Source organism: Schistocerca cancellata, chromosome 2 (assembly GCF_023864275.1).
Source record: "Schistocerca cancellata isolate TAMUIC-IGC-003103 chromosome 2, iqSchCanc2.1, whole genome shotgun sequence".
Lineage (NCBI taxonomy): Eukaryota > Metazoa > Arthropoda > Insecta > Orthoptera > Acrididae > Schistocerca > Schistocerca cancellata.
Genome location: NC_064627.1, coordinates 515,549,118 through 515,570,684, shown reverse-complemented (window position 1 = coordinate 515,570,684; position 21,567 = coordinate 515,549,118). Strand labels below are relative to the sequence as shown.

At 38.6% G+C, this 21,567-nt stretch overlaps 1 protein-coding gene across 2 annotated transcripts in view; it reads left to right on the top strand.

Annotated features, from left to right (window-relative positions):
- Window positions 1–21,567, top strand: part of LOC126162064 (putative ATP-dependent RNA helicase TDRD12) — a 429,957-nt gene that overhangs the window by 389,943 nt on the left and 18,447 nt on the right. For both annotated transcript variants that reach the window (XM_049918325.1, XM_049918324.1), the window contains exons 25-27: window positions 11,792–12,090; window positions 17,883–18,004; window positions 20,204–20,314. In XM_049918325.1, the coding sequence (XP_049774282.1) occupies window positions 11,792–12,090; window positions 17,883–18,004; window positions 20,204–20,314 (532 nt within the window). The remainder of the gene's footprint in view (window positions 1–11,791; window positions 12,091–17,882; window positions 18,005–20,203; window positions 20,315–21,567) is intronic.

Sequence of the window (21,567 nt, the reverse complement as noted above, 5' to 3'; positions counted from 1 at the left end):
CTGAACAAAGTGAAAAAGAGCATAACAGCATGCTGTAATGGAGTTTCCAACTGCAGAAGAGGTTGTCCACACATAGTGCACCCTCTCCTTCAGTACGGCCATGCCAGACCACACACAAGCACTATGACATCTACAACAATCTGACGCCTTGCATTCACTGTGGTTAATCATCCTCCATGCAGACCTGACTCTGCCCCATCCAATTTTCATCTATTTCCAAAACTTATAAAACACCTTCAAAAACTTCATTTCGACAGTGATGAAGCAGTGCAAGCACAGATGAGGTTGTGGCTTCAACAAAAGATTCTACAGTGATAGCAACAGCAAATGGTCTCCCATTGAGAGAAACATGTTTGTTGCCAGGGTGATTATGTTAAGATATAAATATGTACACATGGAGAATAAAGCTGTAGAATATTAATAATGTTTGCTTTGCTTAGAAAGCTATAAGGGCTTTCACATGAAAAATTCTGAGGCATTACTTCTAACAACTGCTTAGTGGTGGAAAGGCTTGTGGGCTATGTGAGATACCTGTGAAATTCTAGTGACATTATGTGAAAGAACTTGCTCCCCTTCTTGCAACAGTGTATCATAGGTCGCTTGAGCAGTAAATGGGGCCTGGCAATTGGAAATAAAAGTGCATACCATTCCTGTTTTCAAGAAGGGTCATCAGACAGGTGCACATATTTACAGGCTTATATTGATGGCATCAGTCTTTTATAGAGTTATGGAACATGTTTTATGTTCACATATTATGACGTTTTTGGAGAGCAAGAATCACCTCTATAAAATCATCAAGGTCTCTGTAAACAGATATCTAGCAAAACTCTGCTGTCTCTGTTTCTCCATCAGATCTGTAGCACTGTCGACATCACCACCCAGGTTGATGCCATGTTCATTAACTTCAGGAAAGCATTTGAAACAGTCCTAAACTGTGATTTAGTGAAAAAAATATGAGCGTCTTGAGTATCAGATCAGATTTCAACTGGATTCAAGACTTCCTTGCTGCAGATATAACTCAACAAGCCACCCTTAATGGAACAAAATTTCTGGAATATCCAAAGGATGTGTGATAGGACCATTACTGTTATATAAAGGGTCTAGGAGAAAACATCAGAAGCTGCATAAAGCTGTTTGCAGATGATTCAGTTATCTATAAGAAGGTAGCAATGTCAGAAGGCTGTAGCAATATGCAAAACAAAATGTAGAGAATTGATGAAGCGACTAGCAGTTGACCCAGATGTAAATAAATTAAACCTATCGCACTTACATAATGGAACATCATGTGAGTGAAGATACTTATTTAAGGTATGCCTAAAATAGTAATTGAATGTTTCTGTTGTACACCCACATCAAGTAATGGTGAAATTCGTCAGAGAAAGATGAGAAGGTATCACGTGTAAACAACCAGTGTCTCAAATTATACATTTGCAAGATATTGGACAACTGAATCTTTCCTAAATATATATGTTCTGTAGTCTAGGGGGTAGCATCTTTGATTAGTAATCAAAACATCCTCAGTCCCGGGTTCAAAACCCACCACTGTTTAAATTTTGATTAATAATTAGCATTAGAAGCTGAAGACTTCCGACATAAGAAATCACCCTCATTCTACCAACAGCCTTGTCAAAGAGGGCGGAGGAGCGGACAGAGGTTCAGACTATCTTGTCCTTGGGGTGGCAAACTGGCCCTAAAGGCAGAAGAATCAGCAATGATCAGTGGCATGAGAATGCAGAAGTCAATGGAAAACAATGCATTAAAGACACATAATGTGTATCCACAGGACATGTGGCCTGTAATTGAAAATGTATCATGATGATCTCTCCATTGGCAAAAGATTCCAGAATGGTCCCCCATTCGGATCTCTAGGTGGGGACTGCCAAGGGGGAGGTGACCGTGATAGAAAGTATGAATAACCAACAAAAGGAAAACGTTCTACGAGTTGGGGGTAGAATATCAAAAGCTTGAACATTGTAGGGGAGCTATAAAATCTGAAAAGGGAAATGCAAAGGCTCAGTCTAGATATAGTAGGGGTCAGTGGAGAGAAACAGAAAGAAGGCAAGGATTTCTGGTCAGGTGAGTATAGGTTAATATCAGCAGCAGCAGAAAATGGTATAACGGGACTAGAATTTGTTACGAATAGGAGGGCAGGGTATAGAGTGTGTTGCTGTGAACAGTTCAATGATAGGGTTGTTCTTATCAGAATTGACAGCGAACCAACACTGACAATGATAGTTCAGGTATACATGCCGATATCACAAGCTGAAGATGAAGAGGTAGAGAAAATATAAGGGGATATTGAAGGGTAATACAGTACGTAAAGGGAGATGATTATCTAATAGTCATGGGGGGACTGGAAATGCAGTTTTAAGGGGAGTAGAAGAAAAGTTTACAGGAGAATACGGGCTTGGAACAAGGAATGGGAGAGGAGAAAGACTAATTGAGTTCTGTAATAAATTTCAGCTAGTAACAGCGAATACTCTGATCAAGAATCGTCAGAGGAGGAGGTATTCTTGTAAAAGGCCAGTTGATACGGGAAGATTGCAGTTAGATTACATTGTGGTCAGACAGAGATTCCAAAATCAGATACTAAATTATGATGCCTACACAGGAGCAGATATAGACTCAGATCACAATATAGTAGTGATGAAGAGTAGCTTGAAGTTTAAGAGATTAGTCAAGAAGAATCAGTGTGCAAAGAAGTGGGATACGGAAGTACTAAGGAATGACGAGATGTGCTTGAAGTTAGTTCTCTAAGGCTGTAGATACAGCAATAAAAATAGCTCAGTAGGCAGTACAGTTGAAGAGGAATGGACATCTCTAAAGAGAGCAGTCACAGAAGTTAGAAAGAAAAACATAGGTGCAAAGAAGATCACTGCGAAGAAGCCATGGGTAACAGAAGAAATACTTCAGTTGATCAAAGAAAGAAGAAAGTACAAAAATTTTCAGGGAAATTCAGGGATACAGAAATACAAGTCGCTCAGGAATGAAATAAGTAAGAAGTGCAGGGAAGCTAAGATGAAATGGCTGCATGAAAAATGTGAAGAAATTGAAAAAGAAATTATTGTCGGAAGGATTGACTCAGCACATACAAAAGTCATAAGCAACCTTAGGTGAAATTAAAAGCCAGGGTGATAATGGGAACTCCACTGTTAAATGCAGAGGAGAGAGCGAATAGGTTGAAAGAGTACATTGAAGGCCTGTATGAAGGGGAAGATTTTTCTGGCGTAATAGAAGAAGAAACAGGACTCAATTTAGAAGAGAGAGTGGATCCTGTATTAGAATCAGAATTTAAGAGAGCTTTAGAGGACTTAAGATCAAATAAGGCAGAAGGGATAGATAACTTTCCATCAGACTTTCTAAAAGCAAGTGACAACAAAACGACTGTTCACATTGATGTGTAGAATGAGTCTGGCGACATACCATCTGACTTTCGGTAGAATGTCATCCACACAATTCTGAAGACTGTGAGGACTGACTAGTGCAAGAATTATTGCACAATGAGCTTAACAGTTCATGAATCCAAGTTGCTTACAAGAATAATATACAGAAGAATGGAAAAGAAAACTGAAGATGTGTTAGATGATGATAAGTTTGGCTTTAGGAAAGCTATAGCCACCAGAGAGACAATTCTGATGATGTGCTTGATAATGGGAGCAAGACTAAAGGAAATTCAAGGACTTGTGAACCTGAAAAAAGCGTTCAACAATGTAAAAGAGAGACGGGTAATATACAATATATACAAGAGCTAGGAGGGAATAATAAGAGTGGACGACCAAGAAGGAAGTGCTCAGCTTATAAAGGGGTGTAGTCTTTTGCCCCTACTGTTCAATCTGTCTATCAAAGAAGCAATGATGGAAATAAAAGAAAGATTCAGGAGTGGAATTAAAATTCAAGATCAAAGGATATTAATGATATGATTCACTGATGGCATTGCTATCCTGACTGAAAGTGAAGAAGAACTACATGATATGTTATGGAATAAGCAGTCTAATGATTTCAGAATGTGGATTGATAGTAAATTGGAGAAAGACAAAAGTAATGAAAAGCAGAAGAAATGAGAAGTCTACTACATTGGTTACTTTGTTACCTAAGATGGACAGAGCAAGGAGGACATCAAAAGACTAACAATGGCAAAAAGGGCATTACTGGTCAAAAGAAGTCCACTAGTATCAAAGATAGATGAGGAAGAAATTTCTGAGACTGTACGTTTGCAACACAACATTGTGTGGTAGTGAAACATGGACTGTGGGGAAACAGAATCGAAGCATTTGAGATGTGGAGCTATAGATGAATGTTAAAAATTATGTGAACTGATAAAGCAAGGAATGAGGAGGTTCTGCACAGAATCGGAGAGGAAAGGAAAAATGTGGAAAACACTGACAAGGTGAAGTGACAGGTTGACAGCGCATCAGTTAAAACATCGGGGAATGCCTTCCGTGGTATTATAGGGAGCTGTGGAGAGCAAAAACTGTAGACGAAGGCAGAGATGGGAATGCTTCCAGCAAATAATTTAGGACATGGGTTGCAAGTGCTACTCTGAGATAGGAGAGGAATTTGTGGCGGTCCACGTGAAACCAGTCAGAAGACTGATGACTCTAAAAAAAATCATGTTCATCCACACATGGGTGTGAAAATTAAGAAATTTTCATATCAAGAGACCTTTTCCAGTTGTTGAGTATTCTGGTATGAGTGTCAGCATTTTGTCTTAGCAACATGCTAATGAAGTCAACTCTCACTATCATTCATAACTTGATTCAATAATTTCTTCTGTTATTGACACAACTTTCCTATTTTGTGGATTACACATAATATACAGAAGGATAAAACATTTCTTTAACACTGACCAAAAAACTAAGTCCTAGGGCAGAACAACAGAAATTTTAAAGAAGTGGTGATGATCTTAATCTTTTAGAACCAAAAATTGGTTCTTTGGGAGCTCAAAGCAGAAGAGGTGTGATAAAGAACTACTGAAAAGGTAGCATTGTGAGGAAAATGCTACTCAGAACGCAAAGTTAGAAACAGTACAGATGTTAACCTGGTCAAATAATCACAATGTCAGTGTAGTAGTAAGAAGATACTTTTTGCCTATCCATATGTACAAATGGTTACCAAATTACATAAACACTGATTCTCTGGAAAAACTGGTCTACAATATTATGTGTAACTATTCTTAACATGCAAGATTTGTGTGTTACTGCAATGAATTAAGTTAGTATGCAGTTCTAAGGCATCTGTTTTCCTATGAGTCAAGAAATTTGGACAAAAATTGTGGTTAGATTGTAAGACTACAAATAGCTAAAGTAAATGTGTTGAAGACTGACATTGTGCCACCTGTATCAAGATCTACATGTGCAAGCTCATCACCAAATAAGGTGGCACGGTGGATAAGTCACTGGACTAACATTCGAGGAGAGTTGGATGCAAAACCCCATTTGGTATCCAGATTAATGCTTTTATGGTGTTCATAAATCTCTAAAGAAAAAAGGAAAAATGGTTCCATTGAAAAGAGCATGGCTTATTTTCTTCCCCATGCATTTCATGCTTTAGCAGTCTCTCTCGTGACCTAGATTTTGACAGGATGTTACGTCCTTATGTTACTTCACTCCTTTCTTCTCATGTTTTGGTAACATCAGCTTAATCCGACAGTGGCTCCAAATAAAGTCTTCAGTTATACTGTCTTAACAGTTTAAGGGTATGGCCACACATGCAATTTCTCCAATAGAATTAGAGCTGGAAAAATTGCAGTCAGGATCTGAGCAAGTGTGTCGACCGTACACAGCAGGAAAAAGTGCCAGGCGTTAGCAGTCAGATGGACAATACACATGCTGGAGAAGCAACTTCCTTAGAACACCAATGAATAGTGTTTCATTGAATAGCAATTCAAGTTATACACTGTGTTTATTACTCGCTTGTTTCTGTTGAAGCCAAAGCCAGCAGAGGAAATGATGAATCTACCCTGTAACATGTCAACAAAGGGAAAGTTCATTTCTCTACATTAGGAATATACCGATGTATTTTGTGAGTATTATCATAGTAGATAATTCATTTGAAAAACTGTTATCTGTAGTGAAAACTGACATTTCTAAAACAAACACAGTGATCAGAACTTTCTCATTGTTCTAGTAGCTTGGAAGATAGCAATTACTGTTACAGATATGTTGATGTTGGGGTTGAGACCATGAATTTTGTTCAAAGCAACTGATCTAGAGAAAAAAATTTACACACAAGATATAAAATTTGCCTCAGCCGAAACCACTTGAAAATGGACGTACTTGTACATGTCTGTTCAAGAAAGGTTTGACAGACATACACAAGGCTCAAGACCTCTGTTGTTTTGTCACGTCACCCTCACAGAAACATATTAGCAATATTGATCAAGATAAACTAACATTGCATTCTTCTTCTTTGACATGCTAGTGTTGAAGTATGCACAGAATCAGCCAAGTGGAAAATGTGTGCAATATGAACACTTATTTATATCTAAAAAATGACTTTGGAATTTTCCTTTGCGTGAGACCACGATGCAACATCGTGTGCCAATTTAAATTTCTAGATTCAAATATTTTACTGTTTGCATCGTTCCTGCGTAATGTTTTACTGATCGTATCCGTAACCGTTTGTATTGTGATCTGTTGTGAAATTTCAAAAGTTCGTGAGTACCATGATAAACTCGTACTGTTATCATCAATTGAAGGCTTAAATTTAATTGTGCTCTTTTAAAAAATTTTAGAACAGTAGGCCTATTCTTGTTCAAAACAGTCATTCTCTAATCTCATGGTAGGTTATTTTGAGAATTTTGAAATGCTTACAAAACTTTATTTTCGTAATTTACCAGTAAGAGTGTTTGGAAACTTAATTTATTACAAAGCAAATCAGCGTTTGTGGTTCACAATTCTGCCAATGATTACATCATCCCTGAACTGCTGTCAATGATTACATCATCCCTGAACTGCTTTGTAAATCAACACAGATAAAAATGCATTTTTGAGGATTTTCAGAAGCTACCACTGTTCTTTGCATAATCTATGGGCAATTTGTAGGAAATCAGTGTTTATGATTTAGTTACTGTAGCAGATTTTTTGGCTAACGTACTGTGTCACATTTAGTTTTCCATTAAACAAGATATAATCTGCATTTATCATAAATTAACTCTGTTTTCAAGTTTGCAACAACCCTAATTAACCTCGAAATGTTTTAGTAAACTAATAGTTTTGCCTTAATAGAAATCTTGTTTTGGTGTTTGCTTCAATCCTCATAGGGAATTAGAACCTTTTTAGTTCAACAGATTAAAAGATAATCTGTAGGCTTAATTTAAAGTTATTTGTTCACTGCCTTGTAAAACATTGCACCAGCCAAAACGCAGCTCCATTGTGAATGCCATCCTCGAACACGGGCTGAGTTGGTTGACATAGTAAGCAGCTGGAAATTGCCCTAACTGCTGCCAAATGATTGGCAGCTGCTGCGAATCGGTGTGTTGAAAGAGTTCCTGAGAGTTGTGACCTGCAATACCTGTACCAGACGTACCTCAAGTACTGTCTTCTCCCCTGCAGAAAATACAAGATCTGTCATTAATGGTCCACTTGACTGCAAGTGGTGTGTCAATGGTAGATGTACTGGGTGGGCGGGGACCAGGAATGCTCAAGGTGTTGTACCAACCTCCCTAATCAATAAGTTTGAGGGGCCGTCTTTCACTGAAACTGAGCCAGTGGGACTCACTTCACCTGTTTTGGGGAAACCTGTTTTGTCTGGTGTCAGGAGGAGGCAATCGCAAAAGGGTAGGAGTGTATTAATTGTAAGCAGTTCATACATATGGCGAATGATGGTACATCTTAGGAAAATAGTAGCAAGCGACAGGAAAGGACACTAGTTGCTCTCCGTATGAATGCCTGGGGCCTCATTAAACTTGTTGAAGAGGCTATTCCACCAGCCATTGAAGGAACAGGGTGCAACCAACTGCAGATTGTGGTGCACAAGCATCGTGATGCCTGTCTTGTGGGCTCTGAAGTAATTCGTGAATCATTTCAGTGACTGGCAGAGGAGGTCAAGAAGACCAGCCTTGCGCATGGAGTTTCAGCAAAGCTCACAATTTACATCATTGTCCCCAGAACTGATCGTGGCCCTTTGGTTCTGAGCCGAGTGGAAGGACAGAACCAGAGACTTCAAATGTTCTGTGACAAGCTAGGCTGTGACTTCCTGGACTTGCGCCGTAGCATTGAGAACTGTAGGGTCCCTGTAAATGAGTCACATGTGCACTACACATTAGATCCTGCTGTTCAGGTAGCTGACTGTGTGTGGAGTGCACACAAGGGCTTTTTAGATTAGGCGACTCTCCATCCAATCCAGATAACAGTAGCTGTAGGAAACCCAGAAGTATCAGTGTAAGATTGAAAGAAATGCCTCCCGAAGGTGAGAGTATTAAAATCCTAATGGTAAACTGCTGAAGCATTTGCAACAAAGTTCCAGAGTTTGAAATGCTCATGAAAAGCAGTGAAGTTTACATAATATTAGGTACAGACAATTGGTTGAAACCTGAAATTGATAGCAGTGAGATTTTGAGGGAAAATTAAACTGTATATCGAAAGGATAGGCAGATGGGAAATGGAGGTGGTGTATTTGTCACAGTAAACAAGAAACTTAGATCGACCAAGGTAGAAATTGAAGCTGCATGTGAGATTTTTTCTGCACGACTCAGTATCACCCACCAGATTCATCTCCTGACGTAACTGAAAACTTTACACAAAACCTCACTTCACTTTTACGTAAGTTCCCCAATAATATTGTTATCATTGGTGGAGACTTTAATCATCCAACATTTGAGAAAATTACAGTTTTGTTAGTGACGAGTTTGATAAGACACCCCGTGAAACTTTACTAAATGCCTTCTCTGAAAACCCATCCATGATGGAAATATATTGGATTAATGGCAACTTATAGACCTGACCTATTTGATGATGTCCACATCAAAACTGGTATTAGTGACCAAGACACAGCTGTGGCAACACTGGTTACCAAAGTACAAAGGAGAACTAAAACAATCAGAAAGATATATATATATGTTCACTAAATTAGATAAAAGTCAATAGTGTCATATCACAATGAGGAACTTGAAACTTTCGGCACAGGGCAGGAGCATGACTCAAGTTTGAAAGAACATTTGACCGTGCACCATGCACTGGATAGATATGTACCCAGTAGAATAGTCCATAATGGGAGGGAACCTCCATGGTATACAGTCACTGTAAAGAAACTTCTAAAGAAACAGAGGTTACCGCGTAATAGGTATAAAACTGTAATCTGTAGAGAGAGAGAGATGCTGAATGAAACGCATGTGGATGTCAAGAGAACAATGCAAAGTGCATTCAATGACTTCTGTAGCAGAATATTGTCAAGTGATCTTTCACAGAACCCAAAGAAATTCTGGTCATATGTAAAGGCTGTTATTGGCACCAAAGTTAGTGTCCAGTCCCTAGGTAATGAGACTGGGACTGAAATTAAGGGTAGCAAAGCAAATGCTGAAATAAGCTTTGAATGTTTCTTTTCGAGGGAAAACCAAGGAGAGTTGCATCAATGTAATTCTTGTACCACCCAAAAGATGAATGAAATAACTATTAGTGTCAATGGTGTTAAGAAGCAGCTGAAATCATTAAAACTGAACAAAGCTCCAGGGCCCGATGGAATCCCTGTCAGATTGTGTACTTAATTTGTAGCTGAGTTAGCCCCACTTGTAACTGTTATCTATTGTGCATCCCTGAAACAAAAAAACACTGCCTAGCTCTTGGAAAAAGGCACATGTCACAAGAAGGGTAGTAGATGTGATCCACAAAACTACGGTTCAGTACCCTTGACATTGATCTATTATAGAATCTTAGAACATATTCTGAGCTCAAATATAATGAGGTATCATGAACAGAATGACCTCCTCAGTGCCAACCAGCATGGATTTTGAAAACATGAATCATGTGAATCCCCACTGTCACTTTCCTCACACGACATACTGAAAGCTTGGAATCAAGGCAGCGAGGTAGATGTAGTGTTTCTTGATTTCCAAAAAGCATTTGACTCAGTACCATACCTGCAATTGTTGTCAAAAGTATGATCGTATGGGATATCAACTTAAAATAGTGACTGAATTGAGGACTTTTTGGTAGGGAGAAATGCAGCATGTTATCTTGGATGGAGAGTTATTGCCGGGTGTAGAAGTAACTTCAGTTCTGCCCTAAGGAAGTGTGTTGGGACCCTTGCTGTTCATGTTTATGTTAATGACTTTGCAGACAATATTAATAGTAAGATCAGGCTTTTTGAAGGTGATGCAGTTATCTATAATGAAGTACTCTCTAAAAGAAGCTGCGTAAATATTCAGTAAGATGTTGGAAATATTTTAACATGGTGCAGAAATTAGCAGTTTACTCTAAATGTTCAGAAATGTGGAGTTTTACACTTCACGAAAGAAAAATATGTAGTATCTTACGGCCATAATATCAGTGAGCCACTGTTAGAGGATTGTTTGAGGAAGGAGAACAGACAGCGAGGTCATCGGTCTCATCAGATTAGGGAAGGATGGGGAAGGAATCTGGGGCGCCCTTTCAAAGGAACCATCTCAGCATTTCCCTGGAGCGATTTAGGGAAATCACGGAAAATCTAAATCAGGATGGCCGGACGTGGGATCGAACCATCGTCCTCCCAAATGCGAGTCTGGTGTGTTAGCCACTGTGCCACCTCTCTCGGTCCGCTTTTAGAATCGGCTAACTTAAACAGATACCTGAGTGTAACACTTTGTAGGGATATGAAGTAGAATGATTATTTAGGTTCAGTTGTGGGTAAAACAGGTGGTAGACATCGGTTCATTGGTAGAATACTGGGGAAGTGCAATGAGTCTATGAAAGAGACTGCATACAAGTCACTTGCGCAACTGGTTTTAGAATATTGCTCAAGTATGTGGGTCCCTCACCAGATAAGACTATCGGGGGACATTGAACATACACAAAGAAGGGCAGCACGAATGGTCACAGATTTGTTTAATCCATGGAAGAATGTGACAGAGATACTGAAGGAAGTGAACTGGAAGACTCTCAAAGACGCAAACTATTCCAAGAAGGTCTATTAACAAAGTTCCAAGAACCTGCTTTAAATGTTTACTCTAGGGTCATACCACAACCCCCTATATATTGCTCACATAGGGATCATGAGGATAACATCCGAATAATTACTGCACACACAGAGGCATTCAAGCAGTCATCCTTCCTGCACCCCATATTTGAATGGAACAGGAAGAAACCCTAATAATTGGTACAATCGGACATACCCTCTGCTATGCACTCACGGTGGTTTCTAGAGTATAGTTGTTGATATTGATGTAGATTATCGAGCTGCTGGACTACTCTATTTTAAAGCAAATAATGCAATGCTGATTTCCATGCCTGTCATTATTGCTCCACGAATTAAGTAGTCCTCTGCACAAAAAATGGTACAAAATTGTACTGAAAACAGTTCAGTTGCATCCATAAAATTTTAGCTATACAACTACACTATTTTCATTATAATTATTTAGTTGGTTCCATTCTTTTTATGAGTGAGTGCTTTGGTACTTTTTATTTTTAGTCAAAATCAGAAAGTCAATCATAATCTATAATTTCAATAACTTATTCCAAATGATTTTTATGTGATCCTTTTTCAGAGCTTGTGAAATCTAAACAACTATAGTGTACATTAATGTTGTGGAATATTTCTAGAGAGTACTCATAAAACATGTGGTAGTGTTTTTCAGTAACATATACCTTTTATCCCTTAGGAGAATAAGCTGTCGGATGACAGTGAGTCACTGGAATGTGATTCTAAGGACAGTGTTGTGATTGAAGAAGTGAAAGATAACAGCTGTATCAACGATAGCAGTGACATTCACATATCTTCAGAGATCACATCTGAGAGGTCACCACACAGTGTACAGGATACAATGCCAACACTAAGAACTGAAGCAAAAATACCTCAAGTTCATTGGCGACAGAATGCGTTATATGTTTGGATCAAAATTGCTTTGGTGGGAGTTGAAAAATATTATTTGTCATGCACAGGAACCACAATTGAATTCAGGTAAGTGTGTGTAGTTGCCCTGTGAATTCATTGTGTTAGTTCAATAGACAGAGTAATGTGGTGCAATTAGTCTCTCTGTTTAAAGTTTTGGAATACTTTTTCGCACCGAAAGTTACAGGTTCTGTAATGTCGCTGTATCATCGTTCTCAGATGGTTATGTTTAAGTGGTTTCTTTGTGCCTGGCTCAGATTATTTCTTGTCTCTTATGTAAGAAAATTGGAAAATTCATCTGCTTTATTTGGCAGTTGGATTTTATGGCTTTATAATAACTTACTGATGTGAAAATAGGAAGCAGATATTAAAACTAAGTCAAACTGGGTAAAAATATGCAATGTCACTTTTGATATACTATTGCTAATTAAAAACTTCAATATACATAAAGTACTTGTGTAAAAGTGCCATTCCATTGAGTGATATTTACATATATTCAGATTTTGACTTTTTCAGCATTTTTACTGCTTCATTTTGTAGAAAAATGCTTTATCTTACATTGTAGCTAAGAACACAGGAAATTAATGTATGAAATATATGACATTCATTTCACACGGTTATCAAAAACAGAGAGAGATTTTATGTACATACAAAGCCAAGTAATATTTTCAGCCACATATTATTAAAATGGCATGCAGCTGTCAAACTGTTTTCAAACACCTACTTTCCATGAGTATAACTCACCAAAGAAGATGAAGTAAATATTTCAGAATTCGAATCAAGAACAGCTGCCAACCTGAGTAACGTAGAAGTAGATATCATTGGAGTAGTGAAGCAACTTAAATCATGTAACAAAAGCAAATCTTCCAGTCCAGCTTGAATACTAGTTAGGTTCCTTTTTCAGAGTATGCTGATACAGTAGTTCCTTACTTAACAATCATATCCAGCCATTCGCTCAACAAAAGATCCGTACCCAAAGACTGGGAAGTTGCGCATGTCACACCAATATTCGAGAAAGATAGTAGGAGTAATCCACTAAATTACAGGCCCATATCATTAACATTGATATGCAGCAGGATTTTGGAACATACAGAGTGTCCCATTTATCTTGACCACCCTAAATAACTGTTTGTCCAGATGCAAATTACAAAATGTTTCAAGCAAATGTTCTTTAGCAGTCAGGGGGACACCAATCAGCATGATTGCCTTCGTTGTAGCTTTGTTTTTTTACAAAGATATTAACAGCGGTATGACTTTTTTAAGTGGCATCCTGTATTTTTTATTTGGTAATTCATTTGCTCTCATAAAGACCTATTCAAAAATGTATCACAGTGTAACATTCACTGAAACACAACATTATTAATTACGTAACACAGCATTAACATTGACACTCTCAGCGCTTAGTGCAGTTACTCGAGGTAATGGAACACATCCACGTGCTGATGTTGACAGAGGACAAATGCAAACATAAGTAGAATGCACACCTGTCATTCCATCAACCATCGTTAGTTGAAGAGTTGTGTGAGTAGAATGTACACCAACTAAGAGAAGGTAGAAACACTAGTCATCTATGGGGAATGTAAGTTAGCAGAACATTAACTCCAATACTGGTTTCTTAAGTACGAGTACATTTAGTACAGTAGTTTTGTCCTTTTAAATACTGTTGTGTAGAGTAGGCATACAGTAAAGGCCGTCCTTCCTTAAAACTGCATCGACATAATGTTTCTTTTATTGTAGTTGTTGTTGTTGTTGTTGAAGGTAGGCAAAATGCTATGCAGGCAGTGGAACTGTACAGAGAGCAATATCCTGACAAGCATCCACCTTCCCGATGAATGTTTTCTTGCCTTGTTGCGACGCTTCAGGAAACGGGAAGTTTAAATCCACCACAACGCGATTGTTGTAGCACTCGCGCAGACGAAGCTGCCGAAGTTACTGTTTACTGTTCTTGCTTCTGTTGCTATGAATCCACTTGTGAGCACACGGCAGCTTTAACACAAGACTGGCATTCCTAAAACCAGTGTACATCAAATTCTTACACGTCACTGGTTCCATCCTTACCATGTACACCTACATCAAGAATTGCATGGGAATGATTTCCAGAATCGTGTACAGTTCTGTCAGTGGGCACAGCAGCAAATCCTTGCCAACCCAAACTACATCTCCAACGTTCTATTTACCGATGAATGTTCCTTCTCAAACAAAGGACAGGTAAATACAAGGAACATGCATTATTGGTCCAACGACAACCCATGATGGCTTAGACAGGTGGAACATCAGCACAATGGAGAGCTAATGTCTGGTGTGGGATGCTTGGTACTACAATTATTGGCCCTTATTTCATCAATGGTAGTCTAAATGGCACAGCATATGCCAACTTCCTCAGACAAGTTCTTCCTCCTCTTCTGGATGAAGTGCCGCTAAGAACCAGAATGCGTATGTGGTATCAACACAATAGATGTCCAACACATAATGCCTCGAGTCCACGTCGTGTTCTGAACCGAAAGTATCCTGCCAGATAGAGTGGTTGAGGAGGAACAGTTACTTGGCCTGCTAGGTCTCCTGATTTAAATCCTCTGGACTTTCTTCGTTGGCAATGCATTAAAGACATTGTCTATCGCGATATTCCAACAACTCCAGAAGACATGCAGGAACATATCATGCTTGCTTGTAATTCTCTTCAGCAGGCAACACTGGAAGCAGTAGATAATTCTTTCATTCAACACGTGCACCAGTGTTTCGGTGTCCAGGGTCACCACTTTGAGCATTTTTGAATGTTCTACTCTAGGGCAATGGTGCAGGAGAATCAAAGTCAATTTTGTGTTATGTTATTACTTGGTTTTCATTTGTTTTCTGATAACTCCAGCAAGTGGACAAGTTTGTGATCCTGGGCTCAAAGTTTGTAGTGACAATCAGAAATTGAGTGTGGTCCAAAATGACTCCAACCGCAAAATAATATGAACAAGAATAACTATGTTCAGGGGGTGTACATCAATAATCAGATGTTTCTACTGACCACTAGATTCAGACACATTGGTCATGGAGTCATTCAAAAATAGCCTTAACTTGATAGCATGGAAGTACCTTGAGCATACAGTAGTTGTAGATGGTGACTGATCTGTCCAGTATCATGTGAAAAAAATAATGAATATGTTGTCAGCAGTAAGGACAGCCAGTCCTGCAAAGTGATACTGGATATGTTGTCTGACAACTGTCTCAAACAACTAATCCAACAATCCACACACACAAGAAATATTTTAGACCTCCTGGCTGCAGACCAACCCATGACCAAAAATTACTTCAGTCTCCTGAATGAGATTTTCATTCTGCAGCGGAGTGTGCGCTGATATGAAACTTCCTGGCAGATCAAAACTGTGTTCCAGACCGAGACTCGAACTCGGGACTGAGTTCGAGTCTCGGTCCGGCACACAGTTTTGATCTGCCAGGAAGTTTCACTTCAGACTCCTGTGGATCCATCTGTGCTGAAAATGAAGACAACAGACAGAAAACTGAAATATTAAGTTCCGCTTTTGAAAACGCATTTATACACAAGTATACTGCTGGGCCAGCATTTGACCACAGCTTGGACTCCCAGATGGGGTTTGATATTGATTTTAGTATTTGTGGTATGGTAAGACAATTAAGACTTCTTAAAAGAAACAATGCACCAGGCCTTCACAAAATTCCAGTTAGATTTTACATTGAATGGACTGCAGAATTACTTTTTTCCCTTGCTTCTATTTATTAAAAGTCTCCTGCACAGGTCTTTCTTGCTTATGGAAAGGACAAAAGATAAGATGCACCAAATTACAGACTAACATTGCTGTCATCTGTCTGTTACAGGATCATAGAGCATATTGTAAGCTAAGACGTGTGTCATTCGTCTAGTAACTGGAGTTAGATTTCCAAAAGGCATTCAACACTGTACTCCATTGTCAGATACCAAACAGGATATAAGCATACTGAGTATCTTAATGTATATATGATTGGCTCAATGAATATGTGACTAATAGAACCTAGTATGTTACATTGGATGACAAAATTTCTACAGAAACTAAAGTAGTATCGTGCCCCAAAGGAAACATAATAGCTCTAATGTTCTCAGTATATATAAATGATTTATCTGATGATAAGAGTAATACCACTCTAAGACTGTCTGTTGTTGATGCTGTTGTCTACAGGAAAATACCGTGATTAGTTGATTGTAAGGAAATGCAGGAAGACTTGGACCAAAGTACCACTAGATGTAATGAACGGCATCTCTCTTTAAATTTGGATTAACACAAGATAATGCATGCCACAAAGAGAAAGCACCTGGTGGTGTCTGATTACGGGATTAGTATTGAGCACATTGTATAAGTATTTAGCGATAGTATTAAAAATTAGTATGAAATAATCACCCAAATAGGAGTGCACATTAAACTGCCACACCTAGGAATGGGAGGTGCTCAGCCCTGGATTGAACTGCCCTGCGGATTAACATAGAGGTTTGGTGTGCTGACCAGCCAGGATATGGTTATTAGGCTTTTCTCCGCATCCATCTAGGTGGATACTAGGTTGCTACCCAATTCCCACCTTAGTTACACTATACACATATGTTTGGAAAGCTTTTGTGAACTTTCACAGGAACAACACTCCACGCAGATTGGGGTGCCCTAATTCTGCCCCAGGGAGGTGACAAGAAGGGCATCTGGCCACCCCTTAAATTAACCTTGCCAAATCCATTAATAACCATGCCAACCCTGAGCAGATGCGGGACAGAGGCACAAGAAGAAGAAGAAGAAGATTAAGAAGAAATATGAAATGGAACAAATGCTTAAAATTAGTATTAGGAAAGGCAAATAGTAGACTGAAATTTGTTGGAAGGGTTCTGGGTAAGCACAGGGCATCAATAAAAGAAACTGCAATGGAAATGAGTCATCTCTCCAAATGCCATCATGAAGGTGAACGGCATCTAGATACATGCACTGCGCCGTGGACATGGGCTGGTGGGAGCAGTGTTATGCTATGTGAGACATTCTCCTGCGCTTGCAATAGGACCTGCGGTAGTAATCAAAGACAAGTTGACAGCTGCAAACCACCTGCATCTCGTCATGCTTGATGTCTTCCCCAATGGTGATGTCATCTTTCAGCATTATAACTGTGTGTGTCTAGGAGCCAAAACCATGCTACAGTGGTTTGAGGAGCTTTATAGTGAACTCGTGTTGCTGTCTCGATGACCAAATTTACCTAATGTAAATCCTATGAAACCCATCTGGGTTGCTATTGGGCACCTTCACCGCATATGCAGATCAGCAGCCTGTTATGTACGTAAATTACATGACCTCTATGTAGACATCTAATGCCACATTCCTCCGCAAACCTAGCAACAAACTGTCAGAACCCTGATATGTAGAATCAATTATATGTTTTGTTTCAAAGGTGGTTGGTTGGTTGATTTTTTTGGGGGGGGGGGGGTAGTTTCAGCTCTCTGAGACTGCACACATTGTGTGTGTGTGTGTGTGTGTGTGTGTGTGTGTGTGTGCTGCTGACAAGGGCCTTAATGGCCGAAAGCTACGATTGTGTGAATCTTTTTATTGTGCCTATCGCGACTCAGCATCTCTGCTATATGGTGAGTAGCAACTTTCTTTCTCTGGTATTGTTACAGTTTGTTACTCATCTATGTAGGCAAAATTAGTGATTCATCATAAAGACTTACTTTCAATACACAAAATATTCTCTGCTGGCCCGTGTTTTGCTTGGATATGTTGCCAATAATAGTTTAAATGGTGGCCTTACATATTATGAATATATGTGCTGTGAATATTGTAGATTAAGATAACTTTTATTTGATGTTCCATAATTTTTAGTTTACTTTGTTGCAGCACAAACAATGATGGTCTTTATCACTTCATTTTAGAGACATATGGGCAATTTCATCCAGACAATATTAACCACTCTGCCAAAGGACTGTATGTGCAAATCAGGCTACAAAAAGTTTTGACAGGTAAATATCTCTTATTGCTTAAGTTAGAAAGGAAAAATCATAATTTATGTAAATACTGATGGAAAAAGAGTGAAAGTACTCTCTCTTGATAAGAGGCTGCAATGCATTACAAATCAGTTGTCAGGATGTGAAGATGGTGAAAGTAAGATTGGACTAAATGAAAAAAAATCAAGAGAAATGGTGCAGTGGTGAAATAATAGTTCCACTTTATGCCGCAACAGTTTCCATCTTAGTTGAAACTTTCCAGTTATCAGTCAGTTTACTGTTATTGTTTTTTAGCATTTGGAAGCACATTTGTTAGTGTCAGTTGCATTAGAAGGGGCCAGAAAATAATACTAACTGGTTACTCTCAGTTATGTAATGTTCATAATCTATTATGGGTTTTATTACGCTCATTGTTGCTATCAAGATTCTCAAAAATTTTAGGCAATGGTATCATTAAAAAACTTGTTAGTAATTACAGGGTGTTGATATCTTTTCTGTTACCTTTCTTTTATAATGTTACTATAATTGCGTTAAAAGAATTATCTGTACTTACAATTCATTAGCAGCATTGGTTTTGTGAAAACAATATCTGAATGTTCTAGTGGAATCTTTGTCAACATCAAGTGATCTTTTACTGTTGCAAGACTTTTGTCTTGACTTCAGAAGGACTATTTGCGAACTTGCCAGTTGGTTAAACTTTATAGATGTTTTCTCTCTGGTGCTTCGTACTATTTTTTCTCTATTAGATTAAAGAAATGATCATTAAAACTGCTTGCCAGTTGTAAATTATAATTTTACATTTCTTAATGTAACTGAATGCAAAAATGTAAAAGCAGGCTCACACGGCTATGTGGAACATAAATGCTGCCTATAGAAAAATTAGAGATACCTCTGGAGGAAAGAGAAGCAGCTGTATGAACATTAAATGTTCAGATGACAGATTCGTACTAAGCACAGAAGATGCCAGCCCCTCAGAATTATTGTGATCCTTGAGAGAACCAACATTTGTGAAACTATTCCAATCCTGTTATGTGGTATGTATGAGATAGGCCAAATAAACTCAGACTTCAAGAAAAAGTGTTATTATCCCCACACCAAAGAAGGCAAGTGATGAGATGTGTGAATATTTACCAAACCATCAGATTAATAATTCATAGTTACAGTATTATCTACAGAAGAAAGTAATGATTAGATGTCTACCTAGAGGAAGATCAGATTGGTTTCTGAAAAAAAATAATCATGAACACTGAGGCAACTGACTCTACAACTTATCTTAGAAGATAGATGGAAGAAGCCCAACCTGTACTTATAACATTTGTAGATTTTGAAATGGCAATATTGAATCAAATGTGATTGTGAAGTTGTCAGGGATAAAATACAGAGAGAAGAAGGTTATCTACAACTTCTACAGAAATGAGACTACAGTTACGTGTCTCTATTTGGAACGATGCTGTGACTGGGAAACATGGACTGCTGACGTATGGTGATGCATTCTGTTTGGCAGTGAACCGCAGTTCTGCACTACACCAGATGACCACGGCTGGCAGCATCATAAGAAGAGATCCCATTCTTCCAATGTAACAACACAGCAGTACATCATGGATATCCTGTGGGCCCACATGCAACAATATCGTTATGTCATTTTTCAACTGGACAGTGCTCATCCATCCACCAGTGGTACATGTCACTAAAAACTGTCTGCATGATGTAGAGATACTCCTTTGGTTTGTATGCGCTAGAAGACATGTGGGCAAGCCCAGACAACTCAGTCCCAGTATGTCAAGGATCAGTTACAACTTTTGTGGCTCAGGTTGCCTCAGTAGAGGATTCAGTGGCTTTATGTCACTCTTCCAACCAAATCGGTGCATGCGTCCAAGCCAGAGTGGGCACATTATGTGACGTTCTTTGTAAATTTTACTTGATTTTGTAATCACTGAAATAACATCATTGTGTACCCTCTCAATCCATGAAGTTACATTTCGTTTTCTCCTCCTCCTTTTCTGAATGCTTCATATTTTTGTCAGATAGTAGCAGTAAGTATCTTTTTAATAGAAACTATAAAGATTTTAAGTCCATGTCTTTTAAAAAAAATTTTGATGCAAATTCCCAAAAACAGCATTTACTGAAATTGTATATTGTTTCTGTTGTGAGATTTTATACAATTTAACTGTCTATACTAATTAAGTTGCAGACCAAAGCAAGTTTATTTTTCAGGTTTCAAATGGCCTCGACTGCTGAAATCAGAGAAGAAGAAATCCTGGTTAAAAATTGATCATGATTATGAAGAGACTGAAACTGAAGCATGTTACACTATGATAGAACAAGGTAAGCAACATACTGGGACCGAAATTCTGGATTATTTTCTCTATTGATATGTTGTTTGTTGTGGTCTTCAGTTTTGAGACTGGTTTGATGCGGCTCTCCATGCTGCTCTATCCTGTGCAAGCTTCTTCATCTACCAGTACCTACTGCAACCTACATCCTTCTGAATCTGCTTAGTGTATTCATCTCTTGGTCTCCCTCTACGATTTTTACACTCCACACTGCCCTCCAATACTAAACTGGTGATCCCTTGATGCCTCAGAACATGTCCTACCAACCTATCCCTTCTTCTAGTCAAGTTGTGCCACAAACTCCTATTCTCCCCAATTCTATTCAATAGTTATGTGATCTACCCATCTAATCTTCAGCATTCTTCTGTAGCACTACATTTCAAAAGCTTCTATTTTCTTCTTGTCCAAACTATTTATAGTCCATGTTTCACTTCCATACATGGCTACACTCCATACAAATACTTTCAGAAATGACTTCCTGACACTTAAATCTATACTCGATATTAACAAATTTCTCTTCTTCAGAAACCCTTTCCTTGCCATTGCCAGTCTACATTTTATATCCTCTCTACTTCGACAATCATCAGTTATTTTGCTCCCCAAATAGCAAAACTCCTTTACTACTTTAAGTGTCTCATTTCCTAATCTAATTCCCTCAGCATCACCCGACTTAATTCGACTACATTCCATTATCCTCATTTTGCTTTTGTTGATGTTCATCTTATATCCTCCTTTCAAGACACTGTCCATTCCGTTCAACTGTTCTTCCAAGTCCTTGGCTGTCCCTGACAGAATTACAATCTCATCAGCGAACCTCAGAGTTTTTATTTCTTCTCCATGGACTTTAATACTACGATTTTTTCTTTTGTTTCCTTTACTGCTTGCTCAATATACAGCTTGAATAACATCAGGGAGAGGCTGCAACCCTGTCTCACTCCTTTTCCAGCCACTGCTTCCCTTTCACGTCCCTCGACTCTTATAACTGCCATCTGGTTTCTGTACAAATTGTAAATAGCCTTTCGTTCCCTATATTTTATCCTTGCCACCTTCAGAATTTGAAAGAGAGTATTCCAGTCAACATTGTCAAAAGCTTTCTCTAAGTCTACAAATGCTAGAAACGTAGGTTTGCCTTTCCTTAATCTATCTTCTAAGATAAGTTGTTGGGTCAGTATTGCCTCACGTGTTCCAACATTTCTACGGAATCCAAACTGATCTTCCCCGAGGTCGGCTTCTACCAGTTTTTCC